At 35.6% G+C, this 18,970-nt stretch overlaps 1 protein-coding gene across 2 annotated transcripts in view; it reads left to right on the forward strand.

Annotated features, from left to right (window-relative positions):
- The window catches only part of LOC136034512 (serine/threonine-protein kinase RIO1-like), a 119,974-nt gene that overhangs the window by 12,660 nt on the left and 88,344 nt on the right, over positions 1-18,970 (forward strand). For both annotated transcript variants that reach the window (XM_065715734.1, XM_065715735.1), the window contains exons 4-8: positions 137-385; positions 3,281-3,467; positions 6,430-6,548; positions 9,072-9,175; positions 16,070-16,275. In XM_065715734.1, the coding sequence (XP_065571806.1) occupies positions 137-385; positions 3,281-3,467; positions 6,430-6,548; positions 9,072-9,175; positions 16,070-16,275 (865 nt within the window). The remainder of the gene's footprint in view (positions 1-136; positions 386-3,280; positions 3,468-6,429; positions 6,549-9,071; positions 9,176-16,069; positions 16,276-18,970) is intronic.

An 18,970-nucleotide genomic window follows, 5' to 3' on the forward strand; every position in this document is an offset into this window, starting at 1 on the left:
CTTATACTATTTTATTTATGGGTTCTTATAACCTGGATTGGGAGGCTACTATCCTGACTTCAGATAAGTTTGGTTTCCGAAATTAGCAAGTTGATAGTCGGTCCGAGTACTAAAGTCCTGATTTTCCTTTTTTTAGGTCTCGTGTTCGGGACAAGCAAGATAGGGCCACGTCAGAGCAAGTAATGGATCCTCGAACCCGCATGATTTTATTTAAGCTGATGAGTCGCGGATTTATAGAGCAAATTAACGGATGTGTTTCTACTGGAAAAGAGGCAAATGTGTATCATGCTACTGACAAAAATGGGAGAGATTTAGCCCTGAAGATTTACAAAACATCTATTCTAGTTTTTAAGGACAGAGACAAATACGTGACAGGAGAATTCAGGTTAGTTGTTCATTAAAAAGGTTTTTTTTTAATTTTGAAAATATATAGGCAATTATTTGGATATATCATATTTGTGCAATTGAAGTAACTGTAATTTGACAGAAAAAAATATTAAGAAAATACATGTGCAAAGAAAAAAAAAGATACCGCTCTGACAGGACGCGTGGCCAAAATGTTTTGGGACAGGGCAAATGAATTTACAGATTTTACCGACTGGTTGGTCATATTTGTTTGCTGATGTGATGATTTCGTAAAAATTCAATACTTCTTGCTGTATTTTTACTAAGAATATTTTTTTTTCTGACAGGTAGCTAGATTTTTTTTCAGAGCGGGGGTACTGTACTCCTACAATGTGTGACTCTCCAGCCAATACGGACTCCAATCAGCTGCACATGGCAGGGTAGGCTTGTCCGTGAAGCTTGAGTATTGTAAGTTCTGCAAGATTTCCGCTCCAAGCCCTTTTGAGGGTTACCACCTATAGCGCTAAGGATAAACACAAGGTCTTCGACCATTTTTATGTTTTTGTTTCGGTAGAATTCTTGTTTGCTGCTTGTTTTAACTACTTAACCGTAAGACTGGAATCACAATTGGATTCACAAAAAACTAAATGCTACTGCATAAAATAACTTTTCATTTGCTTATTAATTAGCTGTCGAGAGTGTATCTAATAAAGAATACAGTACTTGCTAGATTTAGATCTTAGTCTTAGCTTATACAAAGTCTCCCTTTTAAATTTTGTTTTCGTTTTTAAGCAAATAATATCATGGGAAATCTTGAATCAGAACATCTAGCAAAAGAAGCTAATGAATCTCAGTTAATTTTTACAGAAAGTAATATTAGATGTTGTAGTTGGTCCTTTTGGGTATCCAGATACTATCCACCATCTCCAGGGGGAGGGGTGTGTCCCAAAATTCAAGTCATTAGCACATAGAATAGAAAAAGTGGCTGAACTTCAATTGAGAAGTTTGCTGGAAGTAAGAACCAGCCTCGTAGCTATGTTTTTCGGTGATTTGGATCATATATGACTGTTTTTTTGGGGGGGGGGGAATCTATATTCTTTCTTCCTGTATTCTTCAGAGGAAAATCTATAGTCTTTAGAAAGAGAAAATCTACTCTCTATATCATTTTAATCAAGACATCTAGTAGGTGATGTTATCAGATCTCCTTGACTCAACTTGGACTGGGAGGAGGAGTAAGTGTTTTGGAACCCATTTTGACATTTTTGTGTAAATGGAGGGGGAAATAGAAGGTTTTAGAATTATCGTCACCAGAACGTTTGTGAGAAAGGGTTGTTCGGATCCAAAGATAAGTTAGTGGGAAATAAAAGCTAATTTTCAAGCTATGCCTTGTGTGGATCAGGAATGGATCCAATCTGTGAGGAAGGGAAAGTAAGGGATGGGTCATTAAAACTTGTTTCATCAGCAACCAGAAAGGCTTTATGATATCATCCAAGCTTAATCAGTATCGAAATCAGAGTCATTTCTGAGTTTTCTAAGTCCGGAAGGGTAGCTCTTGGAGAAAAGGAAGAGTGACTCCAATATATTGCCGTGAGTAAGTCTTCCATAAGAGGTTATCGAATCGCACTCAAACTCAGTGGGGAGTAATTCTAGTTGCTTCTACCAGAAAGAGAATCTGAACACCAACCAAACTTAGTAAGAAGTAAGACCTAGTGTAATTGCTGTGCTTTTGCTGTGTCAACGCAATCCAGACTCTCTCTAAAGGGAAGGGGCTCCTAAACTCTTTTTGCTTTATTCAGGACATTTACCATAAAAGTATTATCAAATCTTAACCAGTACCGGCGGGAATATATCGGTATTCCTAGTTTTGCTTTCGTGGAAACCAAACAGGATGCGAGGCCTTTAGGGACAGGGGGTTTCTAAATTGTTTGCGCGAGGACTACTATTAAAATAGGTTGCTCCGTCTCAACCAAACTAGATGAGAAATGGCAGTTAAGGTTCTGCTTATGCTTTTTGTGAGCTCAAGACAAATTTAACCTGGGGGAGGGGGCATAAATGCTAATCATCAAGGTTTTTCTAGGTTGTTGGATCTTAACCAAACTTAAACAGAAGTAAAAGTCAATGCTTTCTTTATGCTTTTCGCAGCTCAGAATCAGTTCGCTATCTGTGGAGGAGGAGGAGATATGTGTTTTAAATTCTTGTCAAGTACATTTGCCTATGGGGAGAGAATTAATCTTCAACTAACTTGGGGGAAGTATCACCTAGGCTCATAATTGTGCGTTTTTGTGGTTGGTACCTGTTTTTACGTCTGGAGAGGTGGAGGAGGGGTATCAACAATCTTTTCACCAGTCTAATTATCAGCTGCATTGGTGGAATATATTCAATAACATCCAGCCTCTGTGTTCGATCCAAACTCTGTGAGGGAAGGGTGACGTCCATGTCATCCATGAGAATTGTCTGTTAAATCCTTATGGAATTTTGCAGAAACTAGTTAATAGAACTATTATGAAGGTTCGAGACCAACTCGGTAGACATTGTAGATTGTGCTACTACATAATTTTAATCGATGTTGTAAGGGTGACTTCCATGTCATCATGAGAAGGGTAATTAAATCCTTATGGAATTTTGCAGAAACTAGAGGATAGAGCAATTATGAGGGTTTGAGATTAATTTGGTAGACATTGTAGATTGTGCTGCTCCATAGCTGTAATCGATGTTGTAAGGGTGACGTCCATGTCATCCATGAGAAGTATCTGTTAAAATCCTTATGAAATTTCGCAGAACTAGAGGATAGAACTATTATGGTGGCTCGAGACCAATTCAGTAGACATTGTAGATTGTGCTCTTCCGTGACTGTAATCAATGCTTCAGTTACTCAACCCTCGTCTTGTTTCAAACCCTCGTGTCTGAGTGTGATAATGAATGTTTTCTCCAACAGGTTTAGACATGGTTATTCACGTCACAATCCAAGGAAAATGGTTCGAACTTGGGCTGAAAAGGAGATGAGAAATTTGTCACGGTTATTTCAAGAAGGTCTACTTTGTCCAGAACCTCTTCTTCTTCGATCCCACGTTCTTCTGATGACTTTCATTGGAAAGGAAGGGTGGCCGGCCCCTCTACTAAAGGTAAGCATTAAATTATTTCAAATTTGTATAACAGAAATCTTTTTTTTTTCCATAATTTCTCTAAAAAAGAAAATAATGTTTTCCCAGGCTTATGCATTGTTTCTACAGGCTGAGAGATTGTTTTCCAGTATGTCGATACTTGTCATTTGAACTTACTTTTACATTAATAAATGTAAATTAATGTATAATGAACATTAGATTGTTATCCCAAGTCAATTTTGTTCATGTTAAGAGACCATTTTTTTCTTCTTTTTTTTAACTTACACTGATAATTTCATAAACCACAGTGGCCTACCATCATAAAAAAAAATGAAAGCGGAAATAGGGTTTTATAAGGCTAACGATAATACTGGACGCAACAAAAACGAATATTTCGAAAAGACAACTGCTTCTCTTCTTCAGCATACTAGAGAAAATCTAAAAAAATAAAAAAAAAATCTAATTCTCATTTTCTGAGTGAAAATGGGACCGATTAAGACTAAAAAAAAAGAGAATGTCCATTGACATTGGGAACTGGGGGGGGGGATGTGCAACACCACTCTCATTTCATTTAGACTCCTACTATTGCTTCATTGTCCATTTTAATTTCCATTGCTGTGCACCAGTCGTCTTATTCTTTTAAATATGTTGATGTTTAGAAGTTCTAAAGGGACTTTTCCCACTTTAGAGGGCCGAGATAATTTGGATGAAAAATTTTGAGTTTTCTATACTCTTGGATTTGACCGTGTCAAACAGTTCGTGGTAACGAACTGTAGTAAGGAGCGACCCGGCTCAATAGTAAACGGAACTTCGATGCTATAAGATACATCAAAAGGATCGGATTTTCACGCTGATTTTAAATATATAAGTTTCATCAAATTTATTCTTTGTCATCAAAAGTTAAGAGCCCGAGAAAATTCACCTTATTTTGGAAATTAGGGGGAAACACCCACTAAAAGTCATAGAATCTTAAAGAAAATCACACCATCATATTGAGCGTATCAGAGAACTCTATAGCGCGAATTCCAGGCTGCTATCTACAAAAACGTGGAATTTCGTATATTTCGCCAGAAGACAGATCACGGGTGCGTGTTTTTTTGTTGTTTTTTTTCTTCTTTTTCCCAGGGGTCATCGTATCGACCAAGTGGTCCTAGAATGTCGCAAGAGGGCTCATTCTAATGAAAATGAAAAGTTCTAGTGCCCTTTTTAAGTGACCAGAAAAATTGGAGGGCACCTAGGCCCCCTCCCACGCTCATTTTTTCCCAAAGTCAACGGGTCAAAATTTTGAGATAGCCATTTTGTTCCGCATAGTCGAAAACCATAATAACTATGTCTTTGGGGATGACTTACTCCCCCACAGTCCCTGGAGGAGGGGCTGCAAGTTACAAACTTTGACCAGTGTTTACATACAGTAATGGTTATTGGGAAGTGTACAGACGTTTTCAGGGGGATTCTTTAGGTTTGGGGGGTTTGAGGAGAGGGGGCTATGTGGGAGGATCTTTAGTAGCATTAAAACTTAAAACGAACAGAGATTATTAAGCATATGAGGGGTTCTAAAAACACTTTAGCATAAAGAGCGAGGTATTTAGGAGGAGATAAATACATCGCTTTTTATGCTAAAGTATTTTTAGTAATTTCAACTACTTATTTTACGGCCTTTCTGATTCAGGGGTCATTCTTAAAGAATTGGGACAAAACTTAAGATTTAATATAAAGAGCGAGGTATTAACAAGGGGACAAACCCCCTCATATACATCATAAAAATATAAGAATATAAAAGTTTGTTACGTAAGTTAATTCTTAAGCTACGTGTAATTTTTACTAATAAAAACGTTCGTTAAAAATTAAAAGTTCTAGTTGCCTTTTAAGTAACCGAAAAATTGGAGGGCAACTATGCCTCCTTCCCCACCCCTTATTTCTCAAAATCGTCTGATCAAAATTAAGAGAAAGCCATTTAGCCAAAAAAAGAATTAGTATGCAAATTTCATTTTAATAATTTATGTGTGGAGAGCCAAAATCAAACATGCATTAATTCAAAAACGTTCAGAAATTAAATGAAAAAAAACTTGTTTTTTAATTAAAGTAAGGAGCGACATTAAAATTTAAAACGAACAGAAATTACTCCGTATATGAAATGGGTTTTCCCCTCCGCAATCCCTCGCTCTTTACGCTAAAGTTTGACTCTTTGCCACAATTCTAATTTTTAAAACAATTAAAAACTTTAGCGTAAAGAGTGAGGGATTGCGGAGGGGAAAACCCATTTCATATACGGAGTAATTTCTGTTCGTTTTAAGTTTTAATGTCGCTCCTTACTTTCAGTTAAAAAAAAAACTAGTTTTTTTCATTTAATTTCTAAACGTTTTTGAATTAATGCATGTTTGACCATACTTTTGTTAAAAACTCATCAAGATAGTATTTAAACAGATATTATCTAGGGATTTTTCGATTGTTAATAAATTTAAGGATCAATTAAACATAACAGGTCCCAGTGATGCCGACGAATGAGAAAAAGAAAGTATTGAATCTGAATAGAGAATTATGTCAAATTTTTTGGTTACTGATCATTTTGGTTAGTGAGTCCCACTAATTCTGACTGGGCTGTATATCACCAAAAAAATGAAAAAAAATCTTTAGTGCACAGTCTGTTAATGATTTTCAGCGTTGTTTTCCAAACTGCAACCAAGTTAGCTTAGAATTTTAGTGTGGGGGGAGGAGTATTAATAAGGAGCTCTATCACCAAAGATCTGGAAGATACTCTCCTGGACTTAGATAATGCTGATGATTTAAGCATCCTAGATGAAAGTGTAAGCAAAATGAATGAACTTTTAGAGGTTTTGCAAGTTCAGGGTGCTAAAATAGGTTTGAAAATTAATGTTAAGAAGACTAAGTCACTAAGGCTAGGAATAAGTGAAGATGAAAATGTGACATTGGGGAACGAAAAGATTGATCGAGTGGGCAGCTTCACCTAATATTATTTTTTTAGGACGTTGATATATCTGAATCTAAAGCAAGAGAGTTGTACAGAGATATGGTGATTATGATGCGGCAAATGTACAATAAATGTCACCTTGTGCATGCTGATTTGAGTGAATTTAACATTTTGTAAGTTTTTTCTCAATTTCTTTCTCTTGACGTCAAGGCGTTGTGTCATAAATTGTATGGTAATAAATGAAAAGGTCATTTTTGCGACGAACTTAAATTGATTTTGTCAACCTGATTTCTGCAATTCGTCAGCAATTTCCCCCTTAATTGTTTTACATAGATCTACAGTTAGGCAACCTTAGTGGAAAGGGGGCTCTAAAGTTATGAGCTTTAGACCCATAGAGCACCCTTCCCACTTTTTGCCCCTCCCCCCTTTCCCATTTAGATTTTGAAAAATACCATTTTAGGGTTATTTTCATTGAAAATGCCTTTTTTGGCTATTCTAAAAAAAATTGAAAACACGACAAAATTGCCTACTTCCTACATTTTTTAAGAAAAAAGTTTTTACTTTTTGATCATGTAATGTCTTTATAAAAACCTTGACCCAGCCCCCCCCCCCCTCGGCCCCCCTCATACATAAAGAAAAATTAGTTGGGTGCACTCGAAAAATATTACAAGTGCCTCTTTCGAATTCAGTGCTGACGTTTGACCTCCAAAACAAAATCACTACCATATTCTCAAATCCTACAAAATCATTACCAGACAAAGAAATTGATTCATTTGGCTTTACTGTGTTGGATTGATTATGATGGCAAACGTCTAAGTAGGGATAAATCGAAGATGGCCTTTCCTTAGACCTTAGCTCCTCCTGGCCTCCAGAGGCGCTTAGGACATCCAAAATGAATCGCCAGTCTGATGAATCATTTAGTAATTTCTATTTTTGAAATCACTAAAGCAGGCAAACATATTTCAAGGTCAAGGCTGATAAAGAAGGGCACAATTTGGACCATCGTTAGTGGAATTATTTCTTAGTTTTGGAATATTATTCTTTTTCAAATACAGAACTATAAAATAATGACTAATTTATTACAAGATTTCAAAAATGGCCAGAGCCATCTAACATCCCTAGAAAAACAAGTTGACAATTATAAGCTATAACGTTTACTTTATGAAGCATATTGGTTAATTAAGCAAATTTAAACTTGGTAAAGACATAAGAAAATTGCAATAAATATAAGATTAGGAAGGTAGACCCAGAAGACCTTTAACCATTGGTTATCCTGAATTGTCTCCAGGTATCTTCTAGCCTGGGGGGAGGGGTCTAGAAAAAACAAGACAGTTGGGTCATCGATTGCACTTTTTTAGGAAATTTGACTTTCCTCGTCGCTAAAATATTGGCTGTGTCCTAGAAATAATTATGATCTGTTTCAGCAGAAAGCAAATCCCTGTCGACAGCATCATTTGCTCGTACTTTCTTATATTTTTTCTTCTTTTTTTTTAGAAAACCATAACATATACCCTTGAAAATTGTAAAAATTTTTCGTTTTTATTTTATTCTAGACAATTAATTTAGACATGATTCAGTCGGCAGCAGGATACCCACCAATGAATCTTCTTTGACTTCGCCCGTTCACTTTCTCAATACTCAATTACTTTCTCGTATTTACTTTATTTGTTTCCTTCTATATTCAAGTTCCGTAACATTGTCCACTTGTCACACTTTAAAAAAATACGTGCATACTGAATTAGACTCACCTCCAATCCCATTTGGTTGACAGTGCATATCTCCTGTTTCAGACCAGTTTTTGTCAACAGTACGTGCACAATCCACCTCTGATCCCATTTGGTTGACAGTGCATGTCTCCTGTTTCAGACCAGTTTTTGTCAACAGTACGTGCACAATCCACCTCCAATCCCATTTGGTTGACAGTGCATGTCTCCTGTTTCAGACCAGTTTTTGTCAACAGTACGTGCACAATCCACCTCTAATCCCATTTGGTTGACAGTGCATGTCTCCTGTTTCAGACCAGTTTTTGTCAACAGTACGTGCACAATCCACCTCTAATCCCATTTGGTTGACAGTGCATATCTCCTGTTTCAGACCAGTTTTTGTCAACAGTACGTGCACAATCCACCTCCAATCCCATTTGGTTGACAGTGCATATCTCCTGTTTCAGACCAGTTTTTGTCAACAGTACGTGCACAATCCACCTCCAATCCCATTTGGTTGACAGTGCATATCTCCTGTTTCAGACCAGTTTTTGTCAACAGTACGTGCACAATCCACCTCTGATCCCATTTTTCAATTACTAGATGTACTTTGTCTCTGACCTCCTATGGTCAGCCTCTTATTGGATATAATCTTATCCAATTCCTTTGACTAGCACTGCATGTGCTTTTTGCTTTGACATGGGCTTAGTCTCCTGACCTCCTTTTGTCAACATGCAGTATACACAAAAAAAACATACTTTAGAAGCTCTCACACTAAATGAGTGTAGTATTTTGGTGTATGGAATATTTTTAAAAAGATGTTAGAGAATATTTAAGTTTGAGGATCTTAGAAGAAAAAAGAAATAAACTTTCTACTCCATGTGCACGAGTCTTTCTAGGCATTTATCTAAATTTATTTAGGCTTTGCAAGCAATATTTTTTTTTGTCTTTCTGCTATTTATATTCGCGTCTTATCAGTCGTGTATTCCACAGGTACTTTAACGGAAAGGCCTATGTTATTGACGTATCACAGTCAGTTGAACACGATCATCCTTCTGCCCTAGAGTTTTTAAGAAAAGATGCCACTAATATTACAGGTGAGAAAACAGTAAGTTAGATGCATTGTCATTAATGTTAGGCACGCTTTTTTCTTTTTTCTTTTTAGATATTTGTAGATGTAAAAAACAATGGCCTATTCCCTATGATTTTACATTACCTGGTGTTTTTGAGAAGAAGCCAATTATGTTAGAACCCGAAACCGAACCTATAACAGTTCAGTGAAGTTTGACAAAACTAATCCAGATTTTTCTTTTTCGTCGGATTAGTTTTTTGTTAAAAATTTTATCTAATATGACCATTCTCATTAACATAATTTTTTAATGTTTTTACTTAAAATTTTGCAATAATCTACAATTTTGAAAAATTTTGAAAGTCGTTTTCTTATTCTCATTCAAGGTCACAGTCAATTTGATTACAAGTTATAGTTTGGAGAAAGGTTGATTGTCTGATTGCTGTATACTGTGCTTGATTACGTGAAAATTCATTTCTTTTTAAGAAGTAAGAAATTTATTTGGATAGAAGATAGAAAAACTTGTAAAATTTGTAACGAACAATATGTGTATATATATGTGTTCTTTAACCTGTTTCAGTTCTATTAATTTGCATGTTTTCTAACTGACTGATTCCAAAATTGTACCTATTTTTATGTCTTTTTTTTTTATCAAACTTGCATTGGTCTATATGGTCCAGAACAGTAGTTCCCAACCGATTTTGGCTAATGCCCCACCTAGGCATTTATAAAATCGTGATGCCCCCTCATAATACTTAAATTTTGATATTCAAAGTTTAATACTAGTTCAATACTATCATGTATCTTATTTGCTCTTTAAACGCATATGAATCTCACGTTATTCACGTGAAAAATGTTTTTTTTTTCAAATTAAGGCTCTAAAGCATAGTCAGCCGAAGGGTGCACGTCCTGTCCATGACCTACAAAAATATTGCCATTTGGGACTCACGGATCTAGACCTTAAAACATCGTGTCTAGTTCATCTGTTCTCTGCCAAAACATAGGACAATTTGGTTTTCTTCTGAAACTTTACGGAAAAGTACGTCTATTTCGATCATAGGGCATGCCTCAGCATAAAAGGTATCAGAGCTCCCACTAAAAAGTCCACAATAGTCCCAGATTCGCTTGCTAAGAATACCAAGATATTAACTAATCTTAATAGTACCTAATATACTTTTGATGGTAACGTTTTGATATACGTAATTTTTTAAAGATCCTAAGCACCGGACTAATATCTCAAGATCTTAAAAGAATCTCCAGGAACAACAGCCCTTGTCTGTACCTTGCTAAAAAGATACCATCAGTAATCTTATTCAATGAGAATATGTCGACGATATCTATATCGTGTGTCTTCTGCCGAAACATGGTATCTCCACACAAAAGCTTGATTTTGAATTAAGGATGAACGTCCCCTAATCTCGATAAGATGAATTCAATGACACGGTTGAAATTCGTCTATCTGCGTTACTATCTTAGATACGACCTTGTATCTGCAAGGGTAAAAACAGGTTTTACCGGCATCCCACAGCCAAAACCTAGTGGACATGCTAGAACTTTAAAACTTGATGTACACTTCCTGCAGGCAACGAAGTGGTGAAGACGGGAAAAAAATAGGCCTTGGAAAACCTATTGACGAAACTGTGCATCTTCAGCTATTTCCATCCGTTCCAAGAATCATTGTTTTATGATTTTCTAGGAACTTGAAAAATGCAGTCGCTACCTTCTGCCAGAGGATGGGACTACATTTTCCCCAGAGCTTACTTCTTGAATTATGGTCTTTCATATGATGACCTATTATATAATTTTCCGGAAAAACCTATAACGGACCTTCCTCAGCCGTCGGAAGTGCTCTTTACAGAGCTCTTCTAACACTGCCAGTTCTGTGGCCTCTAGTATCCTAATATTAATTCGTAGACTTGTCTCCCTTCTCTTCTAAATTTTTTCAATGTGAAGGACCCCCCCCCTCTCCCTCTTGGCTCGTCTGTTTTTTACATCTTTAATGTATCCACAATTCTTACTAATAATGTTATTTTGGGTAATTGAATCTTGCATAGTCAATTTCTTCGTTGCCTAATGTCACCTTACTATCCCTGTTTATTCCTTATCTGAGCATTCAAATAAATATTGCATAATGATTTAATTAATAATGCAAGCAACAATCCAGAGTAGTCCATTGTCCTCCTTCCCCACCCTAAAAAAGACTGCGGCCTTAAAGTGAAAAGAAACAATATATAAGTTTCTAAAAGACAGTATTTTGTAGATCTTAACTGAATTTTCAAAGCTGTTCTCGCACCTTCACCTCTCGAAGCTCCCAAAAATTCTTGCACTTTCCTTTCGTTTTTCCTTTCGACCAGCTGAATCAAGCTCTTGTTTTAATCCAATGACTTTTCACTCACATTTTTTTTTCAAGCACTCTGCGTAATCTAAGACCAGGAGAATTTTACCCCCCTCCCCCGTCAACATTTATAGCTACGTTTTCATATGACCTATGCTATGTTCTTTAATATGAATTTCATAAGGTTAATCCATACCAACAGGGATAACCTAAACCCCTGCTTATCTCCGCTCTCCCCACTGGACCAATATATAACATTGCTTATTACATCAACCGCCGTAATATCGTTCTCATATATAGCAGTAATCGCTTTAACGCACTTATCTGGTATACCGCAGAAGGATATGGCTAGCACTAAAGCACTATCCCGAACGTAATTCCTATGCACGGCCCGCGAAGCCTCCATCGAACAAGCACAATACTGCTGTAGTGCAAGATTTTCTTTTTTTTTGCTTAGCTCCTAATTCTTTTTTAAAAAATAACAAATTAAAAAAAAATTAAAAAAGAAAAAACCTAAAAAAAAATAGAAAAAGGTAAAAAAACTAAAATGAAAAACAAAGCTAAGAAAACTAAGTCTGAAAAATAAAGAAGAAAAAGAAAACTAAAAAAGGAAAAAGGTAAAAAACTAAAAAAAGATACAAAACTAAAAAGAAAAAAGCTAAAAAACCAAAAAAAGAAAGAAAAAAACTAAAAAAGAAAAAATTAAAAAAGAAGAGAAAACATATCTATATATATAAAAACTGGGAATTGCACAAATATTTCAATATATTTTGACAATAGATTAAAGTAATTCGAAAACCTTAAAACAGATACCCAAAATTTTAAGGTTTATTATAAATTGTTGAACTTTAGAATGCTTGGCACGTAAAGATTTTTCCAAGCGTCAATGTTAGAATGAACAAAAAAAAATTAAAGCATGTTTGTTTTTTGTATGTTTTAGGGTTTGCATATGAAGTCTTAAAAAAAAGAAAAACCTTAAAAGAAAAAAAACAAAAAAAAAGAAAAAAAAGAAAAAAGGAAAAAAAAACTAAAAAGAAAAAAAGCTAAAAAAACTAAAAAAGCTACAAAACTAAAAAATAGAAAAAATAAAAAAATAAAAATAAAATAATTAAAGCATGTTTGTTTTTTTGTATGTTTGAGGGTTTGCATATGACATCTGAAAAATAGAGAAGAAAATGAAAACCAAAAAAGAAGAAAAAGGTAAAAAACTAAAAAAGAAAATAAAAATAAAAAAGGTAAAACATTGAAAAGAAAAAAGCTAAGAAAGCTTCAAAACTAAAAAAAAGAAAAACTAAAAAAGAAAAACAATGAAAAAAAAAACAACTAAAAAACAAAAAAAAAAACGAAAAATAAATAAAAGAAAAAACTAAAAAACAAAAAACTAAAAAACAAAAAAACAAAAAAAACTAAAAAAAGAAAAAAACTAAAAAAGAAAACAAATCAATAAAAAGAAGAAACTAAAAAAACAAAGAAAAACTGAAAAAGGAAAAAAACTAAGAAAAAACTAAAAAAGAAAAAAAAAAACAAAAAACGAAACTATATCTATGTATATAAAAATAAGTTGTATATATGCATGTTTGTTTGTTTTTGGGTTTGCATGTGACGTCATTATAAGTATATAAGGCTTTGTAAATGACGTTATTATAAGATGACACTACAGACCGGGACACCGGGACACAAATGACGACCGGGACACAGGGAATATAAATGACGACCGGGACACTCCAAGAGAAATTACAGACAGGGACACCGGGACACAAATGACAACCGGGACAGAGGGAATATAAAATGACGACCGGGAGAGTCAAAGAGAAATTATAGACTGGGATACCGGGACACAAATGACGACCAGGACACAGGAACACAACTACAATGAACACAAGCGCCCCGACCAACTAGGTGTTGGGATGGCGCGAACCGCCACCCCAACAGCTAGTTCCTATTAAAAATATAAATGCCGAAGTTAGGGGGTGGGGTCTAATAATCCAGAAACATGTCAGCTGTCAATTTAAGTGCAAGAATTTAAGCGTTAAAATCACGTTTTTTTTCTTATGCACGATCTTGCTTAGTTTAATAGGTGTCATTATGTTGATCAATTTGCTTCCTGCTTGTGCCTCTATATAATTATGTTCATTCTTCAATCTGAATCAATTCCTGTTAAAAATCTATATGCCTAGGTTAGGGGGCGGGGTCTAATAATCCAGAAACACGTCAGCTGTCAATTTAAGCGCAAGAATTTAAGCGTTAAAATCACGTTTTTTTTCTTATGCACGATCTTGCTTAGTTTAATAGGCGTCATTATGTTGATCAATTTGCTTCCTGCTTGTGCCTCTATATAATTATGTTCATTCTTCAATCTGAATCAATTCCTGTTAAAAATCTATATGCCTAGGTTAGGGGGCGGGGTCTAATAATCCAGAAACACGTCAGCTGTCAATTTAAGCGCAAGAATTTAAGCGTTAAAATCACGTTTTTTTTCTTATGCACGATCTTGCTTAGTTTAATAGGCGTCATTATGTTGATCAATTTGCTTCCTGTTTGTGCCTCTATATAATTATGTTCATTCTTCTCACCTTTAATATTAAGATGAATTATTTTTATTAGCTTTAAAGACTTGAGAGTATTGCATTAAAAAAGTGAGAACATCAATGAGCATTCAAGAATGCAAAATTTGCTGGATATATCCCCTTTTTGTTCGATTTATTTATACACGGAGCGTAAAACAAAATACATAAATAAATAAAACACTAAAAGATGTTAAAAAATAGCAAATATAGCCCACAGACGTAACATCATAGAAAGTAGTTTAGCGCACTTAGTAATGAGCAACTATGAATGTACTATAAAATGGGCATATTCTATAGTAGATTATCCCCTGTAATCGATTATTATATTCAATAATCTATTCAAAGAGCTTAAAGTAAAATACATAAGTAAATATAACACTAAAAAAGAGACACGGCAAATATAGCTGATAGACGTAATATCACAATAATAGAAAGTAGTTTAGCTCACTTAATAGCTCCAAAATGGGGAGCTAACCTAATAAAAGTGAGTGACCAATAAACAGTGAGTGCTCATTTAAGAAGAAGAAGAAGACTGATTTCATTTTTCAACACTTACTTCTTCAACAATCGAAGAAGGTGAAATATTTAACGATCCAATGACTATTAGAAAATGATAAACGAAAGATGACGAAAGTAGAGAAATGAAAAAATTTTAAACAAAGTTTCTCCTGCCTTCGAAGGACATTCGAGCTTTGAAAATTGTACTTTGAGTTGCTTTACATTTTTTTAAATGTTAGCAAGAGATCATCAACTAGGTTTTTTTTATCAGTATTTGAATCATTATACGGTGGAGTGCTTGTTGGAAATTTTCAAGTCTCGCTTGTTTTATCATTATTATGAAACTAGGCATTCTTAGGGGATAGTGTCTGAGGCTCAGAGCACTTAAGGAGGATCTGTATTTCCGATTTTTTTCTAGACCACACTTATGGAATTCTCCCTCAGAGGGTATAAAGGTAGCAAATAATGTTAGCCAGTTCAAGCGTAAGTTGAAACGTTGGCTTCTGCGAAGTTGTTAAGTTTTAGATTTCCTTTCTGTTTTGGGATTCTTGATTTATAGACGAAATGTGAATACATATTAGTTGACTACAAGGATGGAAACAACCATCATCTACAATCCAATGGGTTCCCCTGATGATCGTCGAAAGATGATGTGTTATTTTTGGTAATAAATTTATTTATCTCTCCTTCTCTAAAATATGCAAGTACTTGGCATAGTTTTTAGTGCTATCTGTTGATTCAAACTTTCTTTGTATCGTTGTTAAAGGATGCAATACCTCAAAAATCATTTTATGAACCCCAGTGTCGGCTAACCGTCTCAAAAGTAAAGGGCTCATTAGTGAATTCTCCCAGGGTACTAGCTATCATCGAAAGATGTAGAGACTTCGTGGTTTGACTGTGAAACTTAACTGAAAAAAATATTAAATTTAGTTCCCCTTTGTTGGCAAGTTTGTCAATAAAAGCGGGTGTAAAACGGGTTTTACGATAAAAGGAGTTTTACAGTAAAACGGGTTTTACGGTAAAACATGTTTTACCAAATTCTCGGGTTTTACCCGAGAACTACCAAAATGGTCAAATTACTCGAACAATAGCTCCTTGAACTCATATTTAGTGTCTTCCGAGCAGGTGTATTAGACCGTTTTTATGAGCTGCCCTTTCCTGAACTTTAAAAAGAAAATTCTTCTTCGTTTAATTAAACAAACAAAATTTACACTTTCTGATGATTTTATTAAAACTGAACTGATTTCTATCCCGAGCACAAAACAGGAAGTTGAGTGGTTTTTCTAAGATCCCAAGAAAGTAGGTATTGGTTTTGTTTTGTGTCGGATTTAGTCTTTGGTTTTTAGTTGGATCCCTTATCCAAACTCTACAAGTTACGGTAAGACCACCAAATAAGTTCTAAATAGTTTAGCCACACAAATTAAAAAGGTAATGGGCGAGATAGAGAGATTCTTTAAGGTATCGGATGCCCTTAAATTTTCTCAACACCAGCTGTAATTTTATATAAGCAATTTTTTTTTAGATTTTTTCCACAAGAAGGGGGTTAGCACTTTGACAGTAAAAGAACTCTTCGATTTTGTTGTTGACCCAACTATTAGTGAAGAGAATATGGACGCTGTCTTAGACCGAATGTCAGAAAAGGCAGCAGAAAGACAAGAAATGACCCCTGAAGAAAAGATCCAAGAAGAGGTTTTCAAGAAAACATATATTCCAAAAAGATTAGACGAGGTAATATATTTTGCATAGTCAAAATACATAAGCGAATATGACACTAAAAAAAATAAAATAAAATTCTAGCCTGTGAACGTAATATTATAAATATCGTATTATAAGTATTAGGCTATATATTATAATTATAAATATTATTATTTATGATTAGGAGAAAAAAAAACAAAAACAACTATAGCCGATGGATGTAATATTATAATAATAGAAAGCAGATAGATTTACTAATAGTTTAGAAATTTTGTTCGTTTTAATTTTATTCTTATTTCCTGATTTAATAAAAAAAAACTTTATTCAACTGAAAGTAAGGAGTAACATTAAGACTTAAAAGGCACAGAAATTATTCTATATGTGAGAAGGGTTGCCTCCTCCTCAATACTTCCTCAATCACTTCCTCCTCAATACTCAATACTTCGCATTCAGGACAGTTAATTCGGAAAAATTAGAAAAAAATGAGGTATTTTTAACCTCCGAACGGGTGATCGGATCTTAATGAAATTTGGTATTTATAAGGATATCATGTCTCAGAGCTTTTATTTTAAATCCCGACAGGATCCGGTGACATTGGGGGGAGTTCGAGGGGAAACCTGAAATCTTGGAAAACGCTTAGAGTGGAGGGATCGGGATGAAACTTGGTGTGAAAAATAGTCACAAGTCCTAAATACGCGATTGACATCACCAGAACGGATCCGCTTTCTTTGAGGGAGCTGGGGGGGGAGGGTTAATTCTGAAAAATTAGAAAAAATGAGGTTTGTTTAACTTACGAAGGAATGATCGCATCTTAATGAAATTTGATATTTAGAAGGAGTTCGTAACTCAGATATCTTATTTTAAATCCCGACCGGATCCAGTGTCGTTGGGGGGAACCGGAAATCTTGGAAAACGCTCAGAGGGAAGAGATCGGGATGAAACCTGGTGGGAAAAAAAGCACAAGTCCTAGATACGTGATTGACATAACCGGAACGCATCCGCTTTCTTTAGGGAAGTTGGGGGGGGGATTCAGAAAAATTAGACAAAATTAGGTATTTTTAACTTACGAACGAGTGGTCGAATCTCAATGAAATTTAATATTTAGAAGGATCTCGTAACTCAGACCTCTTATTTTAAATCCCGCCCGTATCCAGTATCATTGGGAGGACCGGAAATCTTGGAAAACGCTTAGAGTAGAGAGATCAGGATTCAACTTGGTGGGAAGAATAAGCACAAGTCCTACGTACGTGATTGATATAACCGGACCGGATCCGCTCTCTTTGGGAGAGTTGGGGGGGGGGGGAGAGCTAATTTGGTAATTTGGAAAAATTAGAAAAAATTAGGTGTTTTTAACTTACGAACGGGTGATTGGATCCTAATAAAATTTGATATTTAGAAGGATCTCGTGTCTCAGAGTTCTTATTTTAAATCCTGACCGGATCCGGTGATATTGAGGGGGGTTAGAGGAGGAAACCGGAAATCTTGGAAAACGCTTTGAGTCGAAAGATCGTGATGATCCTTGGTGGGAAGAATAACCACAAGTCTTAGTTACGTGATTGACATAACCAGACCGGATTGGCTCTCTTTGGGGGAGTTGAGGGGGGAGGTTAATTCGGAAAAATTAGAAAAATGAGGTATTTTTAACTTACGAATGGGTGATCAGATTTTAATGAAATTTGATATTTAGAAGGATCTTGTGCTTCAGAGCTCCTAGTTTAAATCCCGACCAGATCTGTTGACATTGAGGGGAGGAAACCGGAAATCTTGTAAAATGTGAAAATTAAGGTGTCTTTATCTTACGAATAGGTGATCGGATTTTAATGAAACAGAATATGTAAAAAGATCTTATGTCCCAGATACTCTGTTTTCAGTTTTAATTGGATCCGGGGACATGGGGGTCGGAGGGGGGAAACAGAAATCTTGGAAACTGGAAATCTTGGAAAACGCTTAGAGTGGAGAGATCGAGAGGAAACTTGATGGGAGGAATAAGCACAAGTTCTAGGTAATTGATTGACATAACTGGACTGGATCCGCTCTCTTTGGGGGAGTTTCTTGGGATTTCCAGTGCTTTGGCACTGGTTCGGTGCTTCTGGACGTGCTAGGACGATGAAAATTGGTAGGCGTGTCAGGGACCTGCACAAATTGCCTTGATAACAGTCGTTTCCTCGATTCGACCATCTTGGGGGCTGGAGGGAGAGGAAAAATTGAAACAAAGAGAGGTATTTTTAACTTATGAATGGTTGTTCGGATCTTAATGAAACTTGATATTTAGAAGGACCTCGTGTCTCAGAGCTCTTATTTTAAATTACGACCGTATAGGGTGTTATTGGGGGGAAGTTGGAGGGGGAAACGGGAAATCTTCAAAAACGCCTAGAGTGGAGATACCGGGATGAAACTTGGTGGGAAGAATAAGCACAAGTCCTAGATGCATGATTTACATAACCGGACTGGATCTGCTCTCTTTGGGGGAGTTAGGGGGGGGGGTATTTCATAAATATTAGAAAATTTGAGGTATTTTTAACTTAAGAACGGGTGACCGGATCTTAATAAAATTTGATATTTAGAAGGAACTCATACCTCGGAGCTCTTATTTTAAATCCCGACCAGATATGGTGACATCGGGGGGAGTTGGAGGGGGAAACCGAAAATCATAGGAAACGCATAGAGTGGAAAGATCTGGATGAAACTTGGTGGGTAGAATGAGCAAATGTCTTAGATACGTGATTGA

Source organism: Artemia franciscana, chromosome 13 (genome assembly GCF_032884065.1).
Source record: "Artemia franciscana chromosome 13, ASM3288406v1, whole genome shotgun sequence".
NCBI lineage: Eukaryota > Metazoa > Arthropoda > Branchiopoda > Anostraca > Artemiidae > Artemia > Artemia franciscana.